This window comes from Scardinius erythrophthalmus (genome assembly GCF_964197995.2).
Source record: "Scardinius erythrophthalmus genome assembly, chromosome: 21".
Lineage (NCBI taxonomy): Eukaryota > Metazoa > Chordata > Actinopteri > Cypriniformes > Leuciscidae > Scardinius > Scardinius erythrophthalmus.
Window position 1 is genome coordinate 37265111 of NC_138241.1, and position 16328 is coordinate 37281438.

General features: G+C 44.6%; 1 protein-coding gene across 2 annotated transcripts in view; it reads left to right on the forward strand.

Moving 5' to 3' along the window:
- Positions 1 to 320: 320 nt before the first annotated feature.
- Positions 321 to 16328, forward strand: part of lclat1 (lysocardiolipin acyltransferase 1) — a 22988-nt gene continuing 6980 nt past the window's right edge. Inside the window, exons 1-6 of one of the 2 annotated variants that reach the window (XM_081351691.1) lie at positions 321 to 546; positions 3572 to 3750; positions 3877 to 4075; positions 5338 to 5484; positions 6602 to 6718; positions 14563 to 16328. The exon at positions 14563 to 16328 is cut by the window's right edge and continues 628 nt beyond it. In XM_081351691.1, the coding sequence (XP_081207817.1) occupies positions 3580 to 3750; positions 3877 to 4075; positions 5338 to 5484; positions 6602 to 6718; positions 14563 to 15065 (1137 nt within the window). In that variant the 5' untranslated portion in view covers positions 321 to 546; positions 3572 to 3579 and the 3' untranslated portion in view covers positions 15066 to 16328. The remainder of the gene's footprint in view (positions 547 to 3571; positions 3751 to 3876; positions 4076 to 5337; positions 5485 to 6601; positions 6719 to 14562) is intronic. The other variant, XR_014029115.1, reaches the window with a different exon arrangement.

The window sequence follows — 16328 nt, forward strand, 5'->3', positions numbered from 1 at the left end:
TAGAAATAAAAAGCTGGTGCATCTGGCGCGTCAGTGCCCGCCTCCGCCTCAGTCACCACTCCACTTAATAAGGATTCCCCAATAATTGCCCCCTCTCATCAAGAGGGTTCAGCTCCGGTGTCCCCTGATGTCCGACCAAAGAGAAAAACTGGAATATATATTCTATTATAGCGCCATTCTAACGTCATAGAACTTGGTAAGGATTATAAAGCATACAGATTTACATGAAAACTTAAAGGAGTGAGAGTTCACTGCTAGAACGGACTCGAGCTGTGTGTTCGGCGAGTGCGCGAGTGGGCGGAGCTAGTCTGTGATTGGTCAGATGAGCAGCGTGTCGTCACTCGTCAGAGGCGGAAGTTCAGAGGTCGTGCAAAATCACGGATGTCACTGTAAACATCGCGTTTACTGTGTTTACTGTGTTTACTGTGTTTGATCTGAACTGAACTGAAGAACTGTGCGTGCTGTGCTTTACTGAAGGGGATTGAATGTCTTCACGGCTGATATTTACCAGCACAGTTACTCTTCCTGCAAACGTTAAGCGCTGAAGTGAGTAAATAAATGACACACACACACACACACACACACACACACACACGAGTATTGGACGCGGATGTAGTTGTTTTGCTGCTCTAATGATCGTGTGACAGATGATGGTCACTGCTATATGATCCATTCATCAACAAGTGTGAGCTTCATAACCCTTCATAACCCTTCATAAGCCTTCATAAGTCTTGGTCTGCTGTTTAATATGATGGGTTTTCATTGAAACGCAAACTGCTGTGTCACGTGTGTGTCTGTCAATCAGGCTGTATGGATTCATCCATATATCATATAATATATCCATATATATAAGCTGTTCATGACTCTGTGCTCGATCTGATTCAGCATTGATGATCCAGACTGTAGTTTATGATGTTGTACAGTATCATTCTCTTCTCGGCCTCTGTAATATAAAGAATATAATATCAGCGACATTAAAGGCCACTTAAGTGCACTTAAATCGACTACACTTGTTTCTTAACACACGAAAGTACACTTGTTAAAAGTGCACTTTGTAATAATATCAAATTAATAGTATTTTAATATATTTAATAATATTTGATATACTAAATTGCTTTTTTACATTTTTATATAATATTTGAGAGCCTGATTACAAAAACAAAAGTCTCACCGTTAAAAGCCACGTCCCAAACACACATTTATAATGTTCTCATTATAATTCTATGTAGACTAGGCTATATAACTGAACTGAAGTGATGATTAACTGTTGTGTTATTTAATATCTCATTAAAATTAATATATTTAAACTCTATTAAATTGCTTCATTACAACTGTCTAATTACAAATATGTTTACAAGTTTAAATAGAAATGACACTACAGTATTTATTATTTGACCATAAATGCTAGTCAGGACATTCGGTACACTTCAATCATATTTCACAATACAATACAAGTAATAATTAAATGACTTATTTGATTATTTGCTGATTTGTTGCTGTAACTGATGCCTGTAAATATGATTCTGCACTTTTTCATCCTGCTGAAATATTCATGATTTATTTCTTGGTTAAAAGCGTCTCATATAGGAAGATTTGTTGAGGGTTTGATTTCTCAACATTCATGATTGAATCTGTAGAGTTAGAGACACATCTGTTCCCTTCTAATGGTTCAGAGTCTCTTCAAATGTTTCGCAATTGGCAATTCACAATTAATAACACGTATGAAAGTTCACTTGGCAGTGTCCGCTACTGTACGATCCTTGAGAAGTGTCATATAGTAGATCTGTGAGCGAAGACACAGACCTGACCAGATCAGACACACAGCACTGATCTCATGGAGTCTTTAGCCTGCTAATCTTCTCTAATGTCTTTAAATCCCAAGCTTGTTGTCCGGCTAGCATTGATGCTAGTGCCGTAGAACTGCATTCCTGATGCTTTGGCCGATGGATCATATCTTCATTAACCCTCTTTGAGAACTGCTCCGCACAGACCGACTGATGTCAGTCTCTTCATTACATTGAACACTCATGAGATATTTCATATTCCTGCGACACAGAATAGATAGTTAGATCTAAATCTGGAGGATCGTTCGTATTATTACAATATTCCCAGCAAACACTGAGCTCTGGTTCCACAGACAGGGTTTAGATTAACCCGGGATTAGGCCTTAGATATTTAAGGTTAAGCTTTTATAACCGTGCCTAGGGACGCACCGATATTAACATTTTGGCCGATACGGATAATTCTTTACATTTGAAAGCCGATAACCGATATATTGGCCGATAAATCTGAATCCAAATTTGTATGTAATGTTTGAGAGCCTGATTACAGAAACAAAAGCCTCACCATTAAGAGCCACGACCCAAACACACATTTATGATGTTCTGATTGTGATTCTATGTAGGCTATATGACTGAACTGTGTTTTCCTTTCCATCATATTTCAATCAATTCAAAACCGTCATGTTGAACATCTGAAGCGTCTCAGCTGAAGGAAATATTAATCAGCCATGATTTATCAGCCAGATCTTCATTTTGAGCCGATAATGGTAACATTAAAAATGAGCAAATGCCGGCCGATACCGATATATCGTGCACCCCCAAACCTGCCTTAAAGGGGTCGTATAATGGGACAGGCACTTTTACGAGTTGGCTGTACTGAAGTGTGTGTTGGCAGTGCCTGGACACAACCATCATAAAATTATAAAAATCCATCCAGTGTTTTTTATTATCTTCTTATATATTTTCCCCCATCTCAAATCAAGCCCCTCCCACAATTGTTGATTGACAGCAGCGTTTCAACACAGACCCGCCCTCGCTCGTGAGCGAGCTGTCAATCATAGTCCGCATTGTTGATACGCTGGAGCACTGTCTATGAGCGGAATGGCGTCTGAGCGATTGTGGTGTTGTGTTAATGGTTGTGTTGTGTTGGCAGGAGTGTGTGTGTGTTGTGTTAATGGTTGTGTTGTGTTGGCAGGAGTGTGTGTGTTGTGTTAATGGCTGTGTTGTGTTGGCAGGAGTGTGTGTGTTGTGTTAATGGTTATGTTAATGGTTGTGTTGTGTTAATTGTTGTGTTGTGTTAATGGTTGTGTTGTGTTAATGGTTGTGTTGTGTTGTGTTGTGTTGTGTTAATGGTTGTGTTGTGTTGTGTTGTGTTGTGTTGTGTTAATGGTTGTGTTGTGTTGGCAGGAGTGTGTGTGTTGTGTTAATGGTTGTGTTGTGTTGTGTTGTGTTGTGTTGTGTTAATGGTTGTGTTGTGTTGGCAGGAGTGTGTGTGTTGTGTTAATGGTTGTGTTGTGTTGTGTTGTGTTGTGTTAATGGTTGTGTTGTGTTGTGTTGGCAGGAGTGTGTGTGTTGTGTTAATGGTTGTGTTGTGTTGGCAGGAGTGTGTGTGTTGTGTTAATGGTTGTGTTGTGTTGTGTTGTGTTGTGTTGTGTTAATGGTTGTGTTGTGTTGGCAGGAGTGTGTGTGTTGTGTTAATGGTTGTGTTGTGTTGTGTTGTGTTGTGTTAATGGTTGTGTTGTGTTGGCAGGAGTGTGTGTGTTGTGTTAATGGTTGTGTTGTGTTGGCAGGAGCCGGGATGACGCCGGTGTCCGTCAGAGGCCTGTGTTTCCTCCTCACGCTGTTCCTGGGCAGTTTCTTCGGGAGTGTGTTCATGCTGGGTCCGGTTCTGCCGCTCATGCTGGTGTCGCCGGCCTGGTACCGCTGGATCACGGATCGCATCGTGGCCACATGGCTCACGCTCCCCGTGGTACGGCACTGCACTGCATCATGGGAATCACCGCATCCGATTGCCAACAGTCCAGGGGTCAGGGTTATAAACCTGTGTGTGTGTGTGTGTGTGTGTGTGTGTGCGCGTGTGTGTGTGTGTGTGCAGGCGCTGCTGGAGCTGGTGTTCGGGGTGAAGGTGGTCATCACGGGTGACGGGTTCGTTCCCGGCGAGCGCAGCGTGATCATCATGAACCACCGCACGCGTCTGGACTGGATGTTCCTGTGGTGTTGTCTCCTGCGCTTCAGCTTCCTGCGCCTGGAGAAGATCTGCCTCAAGGCGGCGCTCAAGGCCGTGCCCGGGTTCGGTGAGTCTTAAACTCTTTCTGTGAAGAAAAGTACAAACTTTTGAGTGTGTAGCAAAAGAGTACGCGAGCTCCAAACTGAGCTGTCAATCATCTTTCACAGTTAAAATCCTCCATTCAGTCGAATTTGATTTCCTAGAGGAATGTTGTGGACTGTAGATCTGCAGTCGCGGGTCCGTCTGCGAGACTCTCCTCGTGTGTTTGCAGTTTGAATATAATGATGCATTTAAACGCTAATGGCTAAACGTATCTTTACAGAAGTTTACAATAATGTGGACAATATTGAATAAATATCTTTTCGTCAGGTTAGATACTGATAATGGATCACCCTAACCCTTTATCTGACCCTCTCTGCATAACCGCCGGACTCGTCGTTCTCCATGTCTGTAGTTTAACACGTTTTACTCGTGTTTGTAGTTCTAATCAAATCCTCTCGCCCACAGCGCAATGGGTTGTGGGTAATATTAGCCGTTAGCGTGTTTACGGATCTGCACTTCACGGGTATCTTTGGAAAACTCATTTCAACATACTACGATTTGGGACGTACTAATTCTATTTTCGAATACCATTTAGGACGGATAGTGTGTGAATTGGGACGCACCGAGGAGCGTAAATGAGGCGAGGGTGCCGGGTTACAGTCAGGATATTTTAAGGCATGAAGACTGAGTGTTTTTTCAAGGAAAAACGTTTAAATATGTAATTTTGGTGATCAGAGATGAGTTTGAGCAAGCGGCAACTCTCCGATCTCTCTCTTGAATCAACACTGAAGTGATTAAACCGCAGTTCATCCACTGGCCACTAGAGACAGAAGAGAGTCAATCCCATAGACCTTTACAGCAGAAATAAACTTGTTTACAGTCTGGTGCAAAAAGTGGTTTTGGTCTATATAGCTAACGTTGCTCTTCAAGACGACTGTGAGGGGGTGAATATTTTTATAACTCATCCGTTTAAATTATATTAAGCCTTAAAGTTCTGCATAATTAAGGGCGTGGCCACTTGAGTGACAGGTGGATTGTCGCTGATGTCACTACTAGCCGTTTGTCTGCTAGCGTTAGCGTCACATCACCTCAGCTAATCCTCGCTGCACATTTTCGTTTATCCGGGAGTAACGCGCAAACAAGATGGCGACGGCTGGCTCCGCCCACTTTGGCCTTCAGAAACGCTCTTCAGAAACACTACGGGTGACATCACAGATTTTTTACAGTTTATGGTCCAGGCTGCTATAGAGTGTGTGTGTGTGTGTGTGTGTGTGTGTGTGTGTGCAGGCTGGGCGATGCAGGTGGCCTCCTTCATCTTCATCCACCGCCGCTGGGAGGAAGATCGCACACACATGTCCAACATGCTGCAGTATTTCTGCCACATCAAGGAGCCGCTGCAGCTCCTGCTGTTCCCCGAGGGCACCGACCTCACCGGTGAGACACACACACACACACACACACACACACACACACACACACACACACACACACACACACCACAGCACTGACCTCACCGGTGAGACACACACACACACACACACACACCACAGCACTGACCTCACCGGTGAGACACACACACACACACACACACACACACCACAGCACTGACCTCACCGGTGAGACACACACACACACACACACACACACCACAGCACTGACCTCACCGGTGAGACACACACACACACACACACACACACCACAGCACTGACCTCACCGGTGAGACACACACACACACACACACACACACACACACACACACACCACAGCACTGACCTCACCGGTGAGACACACACACACACACACACACACACACACACACACACCACAGCACTGACCTCACCGGTGAGACACACACACACACACCGCAGCACTGACCTCACCGGTGAGATATACACACACCATTTAAAAGTTTAATGTTTTTAGTGTTTTTAAAGTCTCTTCTGTTCATTTATTTGATCAAAAATACAGTAAAACTGACTTTCTATGTGAATATACAGTAAAGTGTAATTTATTCCTGTGATCAAAGCTGAATGTTCAGCATCATTACTCCAGTCTTCAGTGTCACATGACCCTTCACAAATCACTCTAATATGATGATCTGATGCTCAAGAAACATTTATGATTATTATCATGTTGAAAACAGTTGTGTACGATTTTCTTTGAAGAATAGAAAGTTCAAAAGAACAGCCTTTATCTGAAACAGATAATTTTGCTTTTTTTAAGCATCAACTCACTTAATTTTTATTAATTCCCCCGGAAAACAAGACATATTATCTCATGGCATTTTACTACTGTAGTAAATGCATCTTGATTTATGAATTTGTAGATATTTGGAAACAAGACAAAACTACTGAGTCAGAAGAGCATTTGTGCGGAGATGAAACCGCTGTAAGGCTTCTAGACTTGTGCAGGAATGATGAGGAGTCGCAGAGAGGATGTTTAACTCTATATGTGACTCAGATCATGTGACTCAGATCATGTGACTCAGATCATGTGATTACTGAAGTCTGTGATCCCGGATTCAGCTTCGGCTCTTCATTGTTGCGTGCAGAAAACACTCGCGCCAGGAGTGACGAGTTTGCTGAGAAAAACGGTCTTCCGAAGTACGAGTACGTTCTTCATCCTCGCACCACCGGCTTCACCTTCATCGTTGACACGCTGCGGAAAGGTCAGAGGTCATCATATATACACACATGTTCTAAATATATTTCTAGGGGCTTCCTTGCTGCAAAAACTGAATTCTGTAGAAACGTTAGTTTTGATCAAACATAGATTTGCTGTTTTCATCACAGTGTGGGTCAGTGTCCATCATTACTGATCCAGACTCAACCGGTCAGCAGCTGACATCTGACCCAACAGGACGTCTCACACACGTCCTGTACTATCCTTTCAACACACAACACACATTCAAACTATATTATTGCCTCTTGATATATTAAAGACAATCTATGATGCTTTTCCCAGGTTCATCAGTGTTTAGTGTGTAATGTTGCACTTCTTCTCTATATCAGAGTCGTGTTCCTGAACTCCTGAAACGCCTCCACTGTATCTTGAGTTTCTTCCGGGAACGAACACGTCACAGTATTTCTCATTATAATAATTCATATGCAGAATAAAGGGGCGGGGCCTGGTTGAGTTAGTTAGTAGTGTGTTAAACTGGTGGTTATGGTAAGGGGCGGGGCATTTCCCAAACACACTCAAAGTGCTCGACCAATCACAACACACTGCTCCAGCCGACCAATCAGAGCACAGTGTGCTTTTCAGGAGGAGGAGCTTCACAGAGACAGGAAGTAAACAGAGCGGAAGAGAGGAGGGTTTTTTCTTTAATTGCTAATGCTCTTTTTACACACAGACTGAACACAATAGAGTACAGCAGAGTACAGTAGAGGTAGAGTACAGTAGAGTACAGTAGAGGTAGAGTACAGCAGAGTACAGCAGAGTACAGCAGAGTACAGTAGAGTACAGTAGAGGTAGAGTACAGCAGAGTACAGTAGAGGTAGAGTACAGCAGAGTACAGTAGAGGTAGAGTACAGCAGAGTACAGTAGAGTACAGTAGAGGTAGAGTACAGCAGAGTACAGTAGAGGTAGAGTACAGCAGAGTACAGTAGAGGTAGAGTGCAGTAGAGGTAGAGTACAGTAGAGTACAGTAGAGGTAGAGTACAGCAGAGTACAGTAGAGGTAGAGTACAGTAGAGTACAGTAGAGGTAGAGTACAGCAGAGGTAGAGTACAGCGGAGGTAGAGTACAGTGGAGGTAGAGTACAGCAGAGTACAGTAGAGGTAGAGTACAGCAGAGTACAGTAGAGTACAGTAGAGGTAGAGTACAGCAGAGTACAGTAGAGGTAGAGTACAGCAGAGTACAGTAGAGGTAGAGTGCAGTAGAGGTAGAGTACAGTAGAGTACAGTAGAGGTAGAGTACAGCAGAGTACAGTAGAGGTAGAGTACAGTAGAGTACAGTAGAGGTAGAGTACAGCAGAGGTAGAGTACAGTAGAGGTAGAGTACAGCAGAGTACAGTAGAGGTAGAGTACAGCAGAGTACAGTAGAGTACAGTAGAGGTAGAGTACAGCAGAGATAGAGTACAGTAGAGGTAGAGTACAGTAGAGGTAGAGTACAGCGGAGTACAGTAGAGGTAGAGTACAGCAGAGTACAGTAGAGTACAGTAGAGGTAGAGTACAGCAGAGTACAGTAGAGGTAGAGTACAGCGGAGTACAGTAGAGGTAGAGTACAGCGGAGTACAGTAGAGGTAGAGTACAGTAGAGTACAGTAGAGGTAGAGTACAGTAGAGTACAGTAGAGGTAGAGTACAGCAGAGTACAGTAGAGGTAGAGTACAGTAGAGGTAGAGTGCAGTAGAGTACAGTAGAGGTAGAGTACAGCAGAGTACAGTAGAGTACAGTAGAGGTAGAGTACAGCAGAGTACAGTAGAGGTAGAGTACAGTAGAGGTAGAGTACAGCGGAGTACAGTAGAGGTAGAGTACAGTAGAGGTAGAGTACAGTAGAGGTAGAGTACAGTAGAGGTAGAGTACAGTAGAGGTAGAGCACAGTAGAGGTAGAGTACAGCAGAGTACAGTAGAGGTAGAGTACAGTAGAGGTAGAGTACAGTAGAGGTAGAGTAGAGTACAGTAGAGGTAGAGTGCAGTAGAGGTAGAGTGCAGTAGAGGTAGAGTAGAGTACAGTAGAGGTAGAGTAGAGTACAGTAGAGGTAGAGTAGAGTACAGTAGAGGTAGAGTGCAGTAGAGGTAGAGTGCAGTAGAGGTAGAGTAGAGTACAGCAGAGTACAGTAGAGGTAGAGTGCAGTAGAGGTAGAGTACAGTAGAGGTAGAGTAGAGTACAGTAGAGGTAGAGTAGAGTACAGTAGAGGTAGAGTACAGTAGAGGTAGAGTACAGTAGAGGTAGAGTACAGTAGAGGTAGAGGTAGAGTACAGTAGAGGTAGAGTACAGCGGAGTACAGTAGAGGTAGAGTACAGTAGAGGTAGAGTACAGCGGAGTACAGTAGAGGTAGAGTACAGTAGAGGTAGAGTGCAGTAGAGGTAGAGTACAGTAGAGGTAGAGTGCAGTAGAGGTAGAGTACAGTAGAGGTAGAGTACAGTAGAGGTAGAGCAGAGTACAGCAGAGTACAGTAGAGGTAGAGTACAGTAGAGGTAGAGTACAGTAGAGGTAGAGTGCAGTAGAGGTAGAGTACAGTAGAGGTAGAGTACAGTAGAGGTAGAGTAGAGTACAGCAGAGTACAGTAGAGGTAGAGTACAGTAGAGGTAGAGTACAGTAGAGGTAGAGTACAGTGGAGTGCAGTAGAGGTAGAGTGCAGTAGAGGTAGAGTACAGTAGAGGTAGAGTACAGTAGAGGTAGAGTAGAGTACAGCAGAGTACAGTAGAGGTAGAGTACAGTAGAGGTAGAGTACAGTAGAGGTAGAGGTAGAGTACAGTAGAGGTAGAGTACAGCGGAGTACAGTAGAGGTAGAGTACAGTAGAGGTAGAGTACAGTAGAGGTAGAGTACAGCGGAGTACAGTAGAGGTAGAGTACAGTAGAGGTAGAGTACAGCGGAGTACAGTAGAGGTAGAGTACAGCAGAGTACAGTAGAGGTAGAGTACAGTAGAGTACAGTAGAGGTAGAGTACAGCGGAGTACAGTAGAGGTAGAGTACAGTAGAGGTAGAGTACAGTAGAGGTAGAGTACAGTAGAGGTAGAGTACAGTAGAGGTAGAGTGCAGTAGAGGTAGAGTACAGCAGAGTACAGTAGAGGTAGAGTACAGCAGAGTACAGTAGAGGTAGAGTACAGCAGAGTACAGTAGAGGTAGAGTAGATTACAGTAGAGGTAGAGTACAGCAGAGTACAGTAGAGCACAGTAGAGGTAGAGTAGAGTACAGCAGAGTACAGTAGAGGTAGAGTAGAGTACAGCAGAGGTAGAGTACAGTAGAGGTAGAGTACAGCGGAGTACAGTAGAGGTAGAGTACAGTAGAGGTAGAGTGCAGTAGAGGTAGAGTGCAGTAGAGGTAGAGTACAGCAGAGTACAGTAGAGGTAGAGTAGATTACAGTAGAGGTAGAGTACAGCAGAGTACAGTAGAGCACAGTAGAGGTAGAGTAGAGTACAGCAGAGTACAGTAGAGGTAGAGTAGAGTACAGCAGAGGTAGAGTACAGTAGAGGTAGAGTACAGCGGAGTACAGTAGAGGTAGAGTGCAGTAGAGGTAGAGTGCAGTAGAGGTAGAGTGCAGTAGAGGTAGAGTACAGTAGAGTACAGTAGAGTACAGTGGAGGTACAGTGGAGGTAGAGTACAGTAGAGGTAGAGTACAGTACAGTAGAGGTAGAGTACAGTACAGTAGAGGTAGAGTACAGCGGAGTACGGCAGAGTACAGTAGAGTACAGTAGAGGTAGAGTACAGTAGAGTAGAGTAGAGGTAGAGTACAGTAGAGGTAGAGTAGAGTACAGCGGAGTACAGTAGAGGTAGAATAGAGTACAGCAGAGTACAGTAGAGTGCAGTAGAGGTAGAGTACAGTAGAGGTAGAGTGCAGTAGAGGTAGAGTAGAGTACAGTAGAGTACAGTAGAGGTAGAGTACAGTAGAGTACAGTAGAGGTAGAGCACAGTAGAGGTAGAGCACAGTAGAGGTAGAGCACAGTAGAGGTAGAGCACAGTAGAGGTAGAGTACAGCAGAGTACAGTAGAGGTAGAGCACAGTAGAGGTAGAGTACAGCAGAGTACAGTAGAGTACAGTAGAGGTAGAGTACAGTAGAGGTAGAGTACAGTAGAGTACAGTAGAGGTAGAGTACAGTAGAGGTAGAGTACAGTAGAGGTAGAGTAGAGGTAGAGCACAGTAGAGGTAGAGTACAGCAGAGTACAGTAGAGGTAGAGTACAGTAGAGGTAGAGTACAGTAGAGGTAGAGTACAGTAGAGGTAGAGTACAGTAGAGGTAGAGTACAGTAGAGGTAGAGCACAGTAGAGGTAGAGCACAGTAGAGGTAGAGTACAGTAGAGGTAGAGTACAGTAGAGGTAGAGTGCAGTAGAGGTAGAGTACAGCAGAGTACAGTAGAGGTAGAGTACAGCAGAGTACAGTAGAGGTAGAGTACAGCAGAGTACAGTAGAGGTAGAGTACAGCAGAGTACAGTAGAGGTAGAGTAGATTACAGTAGAGGTAGAGTACAGCAGAGTACAGTAGAGCACAGTAGAGGTAGAGTAGAGTACAGCAGAGTACAGTAGAGGTAGAGTAGAGTACAGCAGAGGTAGAGTACAGTAGAGGTAGAGTACAGCGGAGTACAGTAGAGGTAGAGTACAGTAGAGGTAGAGTACAGTAGAGGTAGAGTGCAGTAGAGGTAGAGTGCAGTAGAGGTAGAGTACAGTAGAGGTAGAGTACAGCAGAGTACAGTAGAGGTAGAGTAGATTACAGTAGAGGTAGAGTACAGCAGAGTACAGTAGAGCACAGTAGAGGTAGAGTAGAGTACAGCAGAGTACAGTAGAGGTAGAGTAGAGTACAGCAGAGGTAGAGTACAGTAGAGGTAGAGTACAGCGGAGTACAGTAGAGGTAGAGTGCAGTAGAGGTAGAGTGCAGTAGAGGTAGAGTGCAGTAGAGGTAGAGTACAGTAGAGTACAGTAGAGTACAGTGGAGGTACAGTGGAGGTAGAGTACAGTAGAGTACAGTAGAGGTAGAGTACAGTACAGTAGAGGTAGAGTACAGTACAGTAGAGGTAGAGTACAGCGGAGTACAGCAGAGTACAGTAGAGTAGAGTAGAGGTAGAGTACAGTAGAGGTAGAGTAGAGTACAGCGGAGTACAGTAGAGGTAGAATAGAGTACAGCAGAGTACAGTAGAGTGCAGTAGAGGTAGAGTACAGTAGAGGTAGAGTGCAGTAGAGGTAGAGTAGAGTACAGTAGAGTACAGTAGAGGTAGACTACAGTAGAGTACAGTAGAGGTACAGTACAGTAGAGTGCAGTAGAGGTAGAGTAGAGTACAGTAGAGTACAGTAGAGGTAGAGTACAGCAGAGTACAGTAGAAGTAGAGTACAGTAGAGGTAGAGTACAGTGGAGGTAGAGTGCAGTAGAGGTAGAGTAGAGTACAGTAGAGGTAGAGTACAGCAGAGTACAGTAGAGGTAGAGTGCAGTAGAGGTAGAGTGCAGTAGAGTACAGTAGAGGTAGAGTACAGTAGAGTACAGTAGAGGTAGAGTACAGTAGAGTGCAGTAGAGGTAGAGTACAGTAGAGTACAGCAGAGTACAGTAGAGGTAGAGTACAGCAGAGTACAGTAGAGGTAGAGTACAGCAGAGTACAGTAGAGGTAGAGTACAGTAGATGTAGAGTACAGTAGAGGTAGAGTACAGTAGAGGTACAGTAGAGGTAGAGTACAGTAGAGTACAGTAGAGGTAGAGTACAGTATAGTAAAGGTAGAGTACAGTAGAGGTAGAGTACAGTAGAGGTAGAGTACAGCGGAGTACAGTAGAGGTAGAGTAGAGTACAGTAGAGTACAGTAGAGGTAGAGTACAGCAGAGTACAGTAGAGGTAGAGTACAGTAGAGGTAGAGTACAGCAGAGTACAGTAGAGGTAGAGTACAGCAGAGGTAGAGTAGACTACAGTAGAGGTAGAGTAGAGTACAGCAGAGTTCAGCAGAGTACAGCAGAGTACAGTAGAGGTAGAGTAGAGTACAGTAGAGTACAGTAGAGGTAGAGTACAGCAGAGTACAGTAGAGGTAGAGTACAGTAGAGGTAGAGTACAGCAGAGTACAGTAGAGGTAGAGTACAGCAGAGGTAGAGTAGACTACAGTAGAGGTAGAGCAGAGTACAGCAGAGTACAGCAGAGTACAGCAGAGTACAGCAGAGTACAGTAGAGGTAGAGTAGAGTACAGCAGAGTACAGCAGAGTACAGCAGAGTACAGCAGAGTACAGTAGAGGTACAGTAGAGGTACAGTAGAGGTAGAGCACAGTAGAGGTAGAGTACAGCAGAGTACAGTAGAGGTAGAGTACAGCAGAGGTAGAGTACAATAGAGTACAGTAGAGTACAGTAGAGGTGCAGTAGAGGTACAGTAGAGGTAGAGTACAGTAGAGGTAGAGTACAGTAGAGTACAGTAGAGGTAGAGTACAGTACAGTAGAGGTAGAGTACAGTACAGTAGAGGTAGAGTACAGCAGAGTACAGTAGAGGTAGAGTACAGCAGAGGTAGAGTACAGTAGAGTACAGTAGAGTACAGTAGAGGTGCAGTAGATGTACAGTAGAGGTAGAGTACAGTAGAGGTAGAGTACAGTAGAGGTAGAGTACAGTAGAGTACAGTAGAGGTAGAGTACAGTACAGTAGAGGTAGAGTACAGTACAGTAGAGGTAGAGTACAGCAGAGTACAGTAGAGGTAGAGTAGATTACAGTAGAGGTAGAGTAGAGTACAGCAGAGTACAGCAGAGTACAGCAGAGTACAGCAGAGGTAGAGTACAGCAGAGGTAGAGTACAGCAGAGGTAGAGTACAGTAAAGGTAGAGTAGAGTACAGCAGAGTACAGTAGAGGTAGAGTAGAGTACAGCAGAGTACAGTAGAGGTAGAGTACAGTAGAGTGCAGTAGAGGTAGAGTAGAGTACAGTAGAGTGCAGTAGAGGTAGAGTAGAGTACAGTAGAGTACAGTAAAGGTAGAGTACAGTAGAGGTAGAGTACAGTAGAGTGCAGTAGAGGTAGAGTACAGTAGAGGTAGAATACAGTAGAGTACAGTAGAGGTTGAGTACAGTAGAGGCAGAGTACAGTAGAGGTAGAGTACAGCAAAGGGAGGGTACAGTAGTGTACAGTAGAGGTAGAGTACAGTAGAAGTAGAGTACAGTAAAGGGAGGGTACAGTAGAGTACAGTAGAAGTAGAGTACAGTTGAGTACAGCCGTGCACAGTAGAGGTAGAGTACAGTATAGTACAGTAGAGGCAGAGTACAGTAGAGGTAGAGTACAGTCGAGTACAGTAGAGGTAGAGTACAGTAGTGTACAGTAGAGGCTCAAACAAACCTTTCAGCTGTTCTGGATTAAAGCTCAATAGGAGACAGGAGAAGTTGTTCAACTCTCTTATTTCTAAATCTAATCTAAAGTCATTTGTTTATTAGTATGGTTGAATTAGATAATTGAAGGTCAGCAGCAAAGACATTGGTTAATAAAGGGAGATTAAATACATAAAGTATATTAATCATTTGTTAATTATCAGAATTTTGGGTAAAATTCTGAGATTGCATTTTACTGTTTTTATTAATTTTGAGGAATACTGAATGTTTTTGTGCAAGTGAGACGAGTAAATGCATGTTCACGTTTAGTCTAGAACTACAATAAGCATCATGTTTACACACACACACACACACACACAACACCTCACTTTATTTCTCTCAGCATGGGGACAGGAGAGCTGTCAGTCAATAAATGTGGAAAAGTAACGAGTGTTACGTATTTGAAAAAGCAACTTAGATATTTTGTTGTAAATTGAAAAAGTAATGCGTTACTTTACTAGTTACTTGGAAAAGTAATCTGATTACGTAACTCAAGTTACTTGTAATGAGTTCCACACAACACTGATTCGATGATTTCCCCTGGCAGGAGATAACCTGGACGCAGTCCACGATATAACGGTGGCGTATCCGCAGAACATCCCTCAGACGGAGCGGCACCTGGTCCTGGGCCTGTTCCCCCGCGAGATCCACTTCCACGTGCGCCGTTATGCCGTGTCGGTTCTGCCCAGATGTTCACTGGACCTCCAGCTGTGGTGTCAGGAACGCTGGCGGGAGAAGGAGAACCGGCTCAGCGAGTTCTACCGGGCCGATCCGCGCCGCTTCGACGAGCCCGAGGCCCGCGTGCCGCCCTGTAAGAGCCAGCTCAGGGTGTCCCTCATCAAAGCCGGCTCGCTGGTGTTCTGGACCGGCATCATCAGCGCCTCCTGCCTCGGCCTGTGGCTCTCGGCTCCCGTACGCATCTACTTCCTGCTCATGGTGGTCTTCTTCCTGGGTCAGCAGAGGGTCACGGGGGGGGTGGAGCTGATGGAGCTAGCGTGCCACCGCTACTGGAGCTCGCGGGGAGGAGGAGTGGAGGAGAAGGAGGAGTGAGGAGACGCTGGCGTGTGTGTTAGCATGTTAGCGATCGGCCACAGCGCCTCCTGCTGGCGAGAGGACGAAGCGCAGCTCCTAATGTGACAGGGATTCCACTCATTCTCTGGCATTATACACACATCATGCGAGCGCTGGCTCTACATTTATCACTGTGCGAACGAATGTCATGCCTGTGAAAGCTTGTTCCACCATGGAGTTAAAAAAAAGGTAATTGCAACTTTTTATCTCATAAGATATAAAACTCGATTTGCAATTGTGAGAATAAAAGCCAATTTTTTTAGATAAAAAGTCACAATTACCTTGATTCTGTGTTGAAAGCAAGATAACACAGCGAGATGAAGTCAAAATTGCAAAATGTAAACGCAATTCTGAGAAAAAATGTTGCAAGATATAAACGCGCAGTTGTGAGGAAAAAATCTCCGATTATCGTTATTTTTTTATTCAGTGGCAGAAACAAGCTTCCATACGTACCTGAGGACTCTCTGCTAGCGTCTCTCTGCTAGCGTCTCTCTCTGCTAGCGTCTCTCTCTCTGCTAGCGTCTCTCTGCTAGCGTCTCTCTGCTAGCGTCTCCCTCTGCTAGCGTCTCTCTGCTAGCGTCTCCCTCTGCTAGCGTCTCTCTGCTAGCGTCTCCCTCTGCTAGCGTCTCTCTGCTAGCGTCTCCCTCTGCTAGCGTCTCTCTGCTAGCGTTTCTCTCTGCTAGCGTCTCTCTCTGCTAGCGTCTCTCTCTCTCTGCTAGCGTCTCTCTGCTAGCGTCTCTCTGCTAGCGTCTCCCTCTGCTAGCGTCTCTCTGCTAGCGTCTCCCTCTGCTAGCGTCTCTCTGCTAGCGTCTCTCTCTGCTAGCGTCTCCCTCTGCTAGCGTCTCTCTGCTAGCGTCTCCCTCTGCTAGCGTCTCTCTCTAATCCCCTCTCAGTCGCGTTTGTTTCCTGGTGTTTTAGCAGCTCAGTCCAGCCGCACGACATGCGGACAAAAAAATATATATATCGTGGCCACAAGAATCATTCCTTCCCTCGTTTTAAGTCAATCGCGCACACGATATGATAATTCGTTCCCTCCTTTTACTAAATCAAACTAATTATTATATCGTGCGCACAATTTCTCGTAAATCGAGGGAATGAATCAGTAAAACGAGCTGACGCACTATTCAGTAGTGGGAACTAATTGTTGATATACATATTTTGTCCTATGTCACGTGTGGCCCTGTATGTTTTAGTCACGAGTTCCAGCTTTATTTTAAGAGGTATTGTATTTAATTTTCTCTG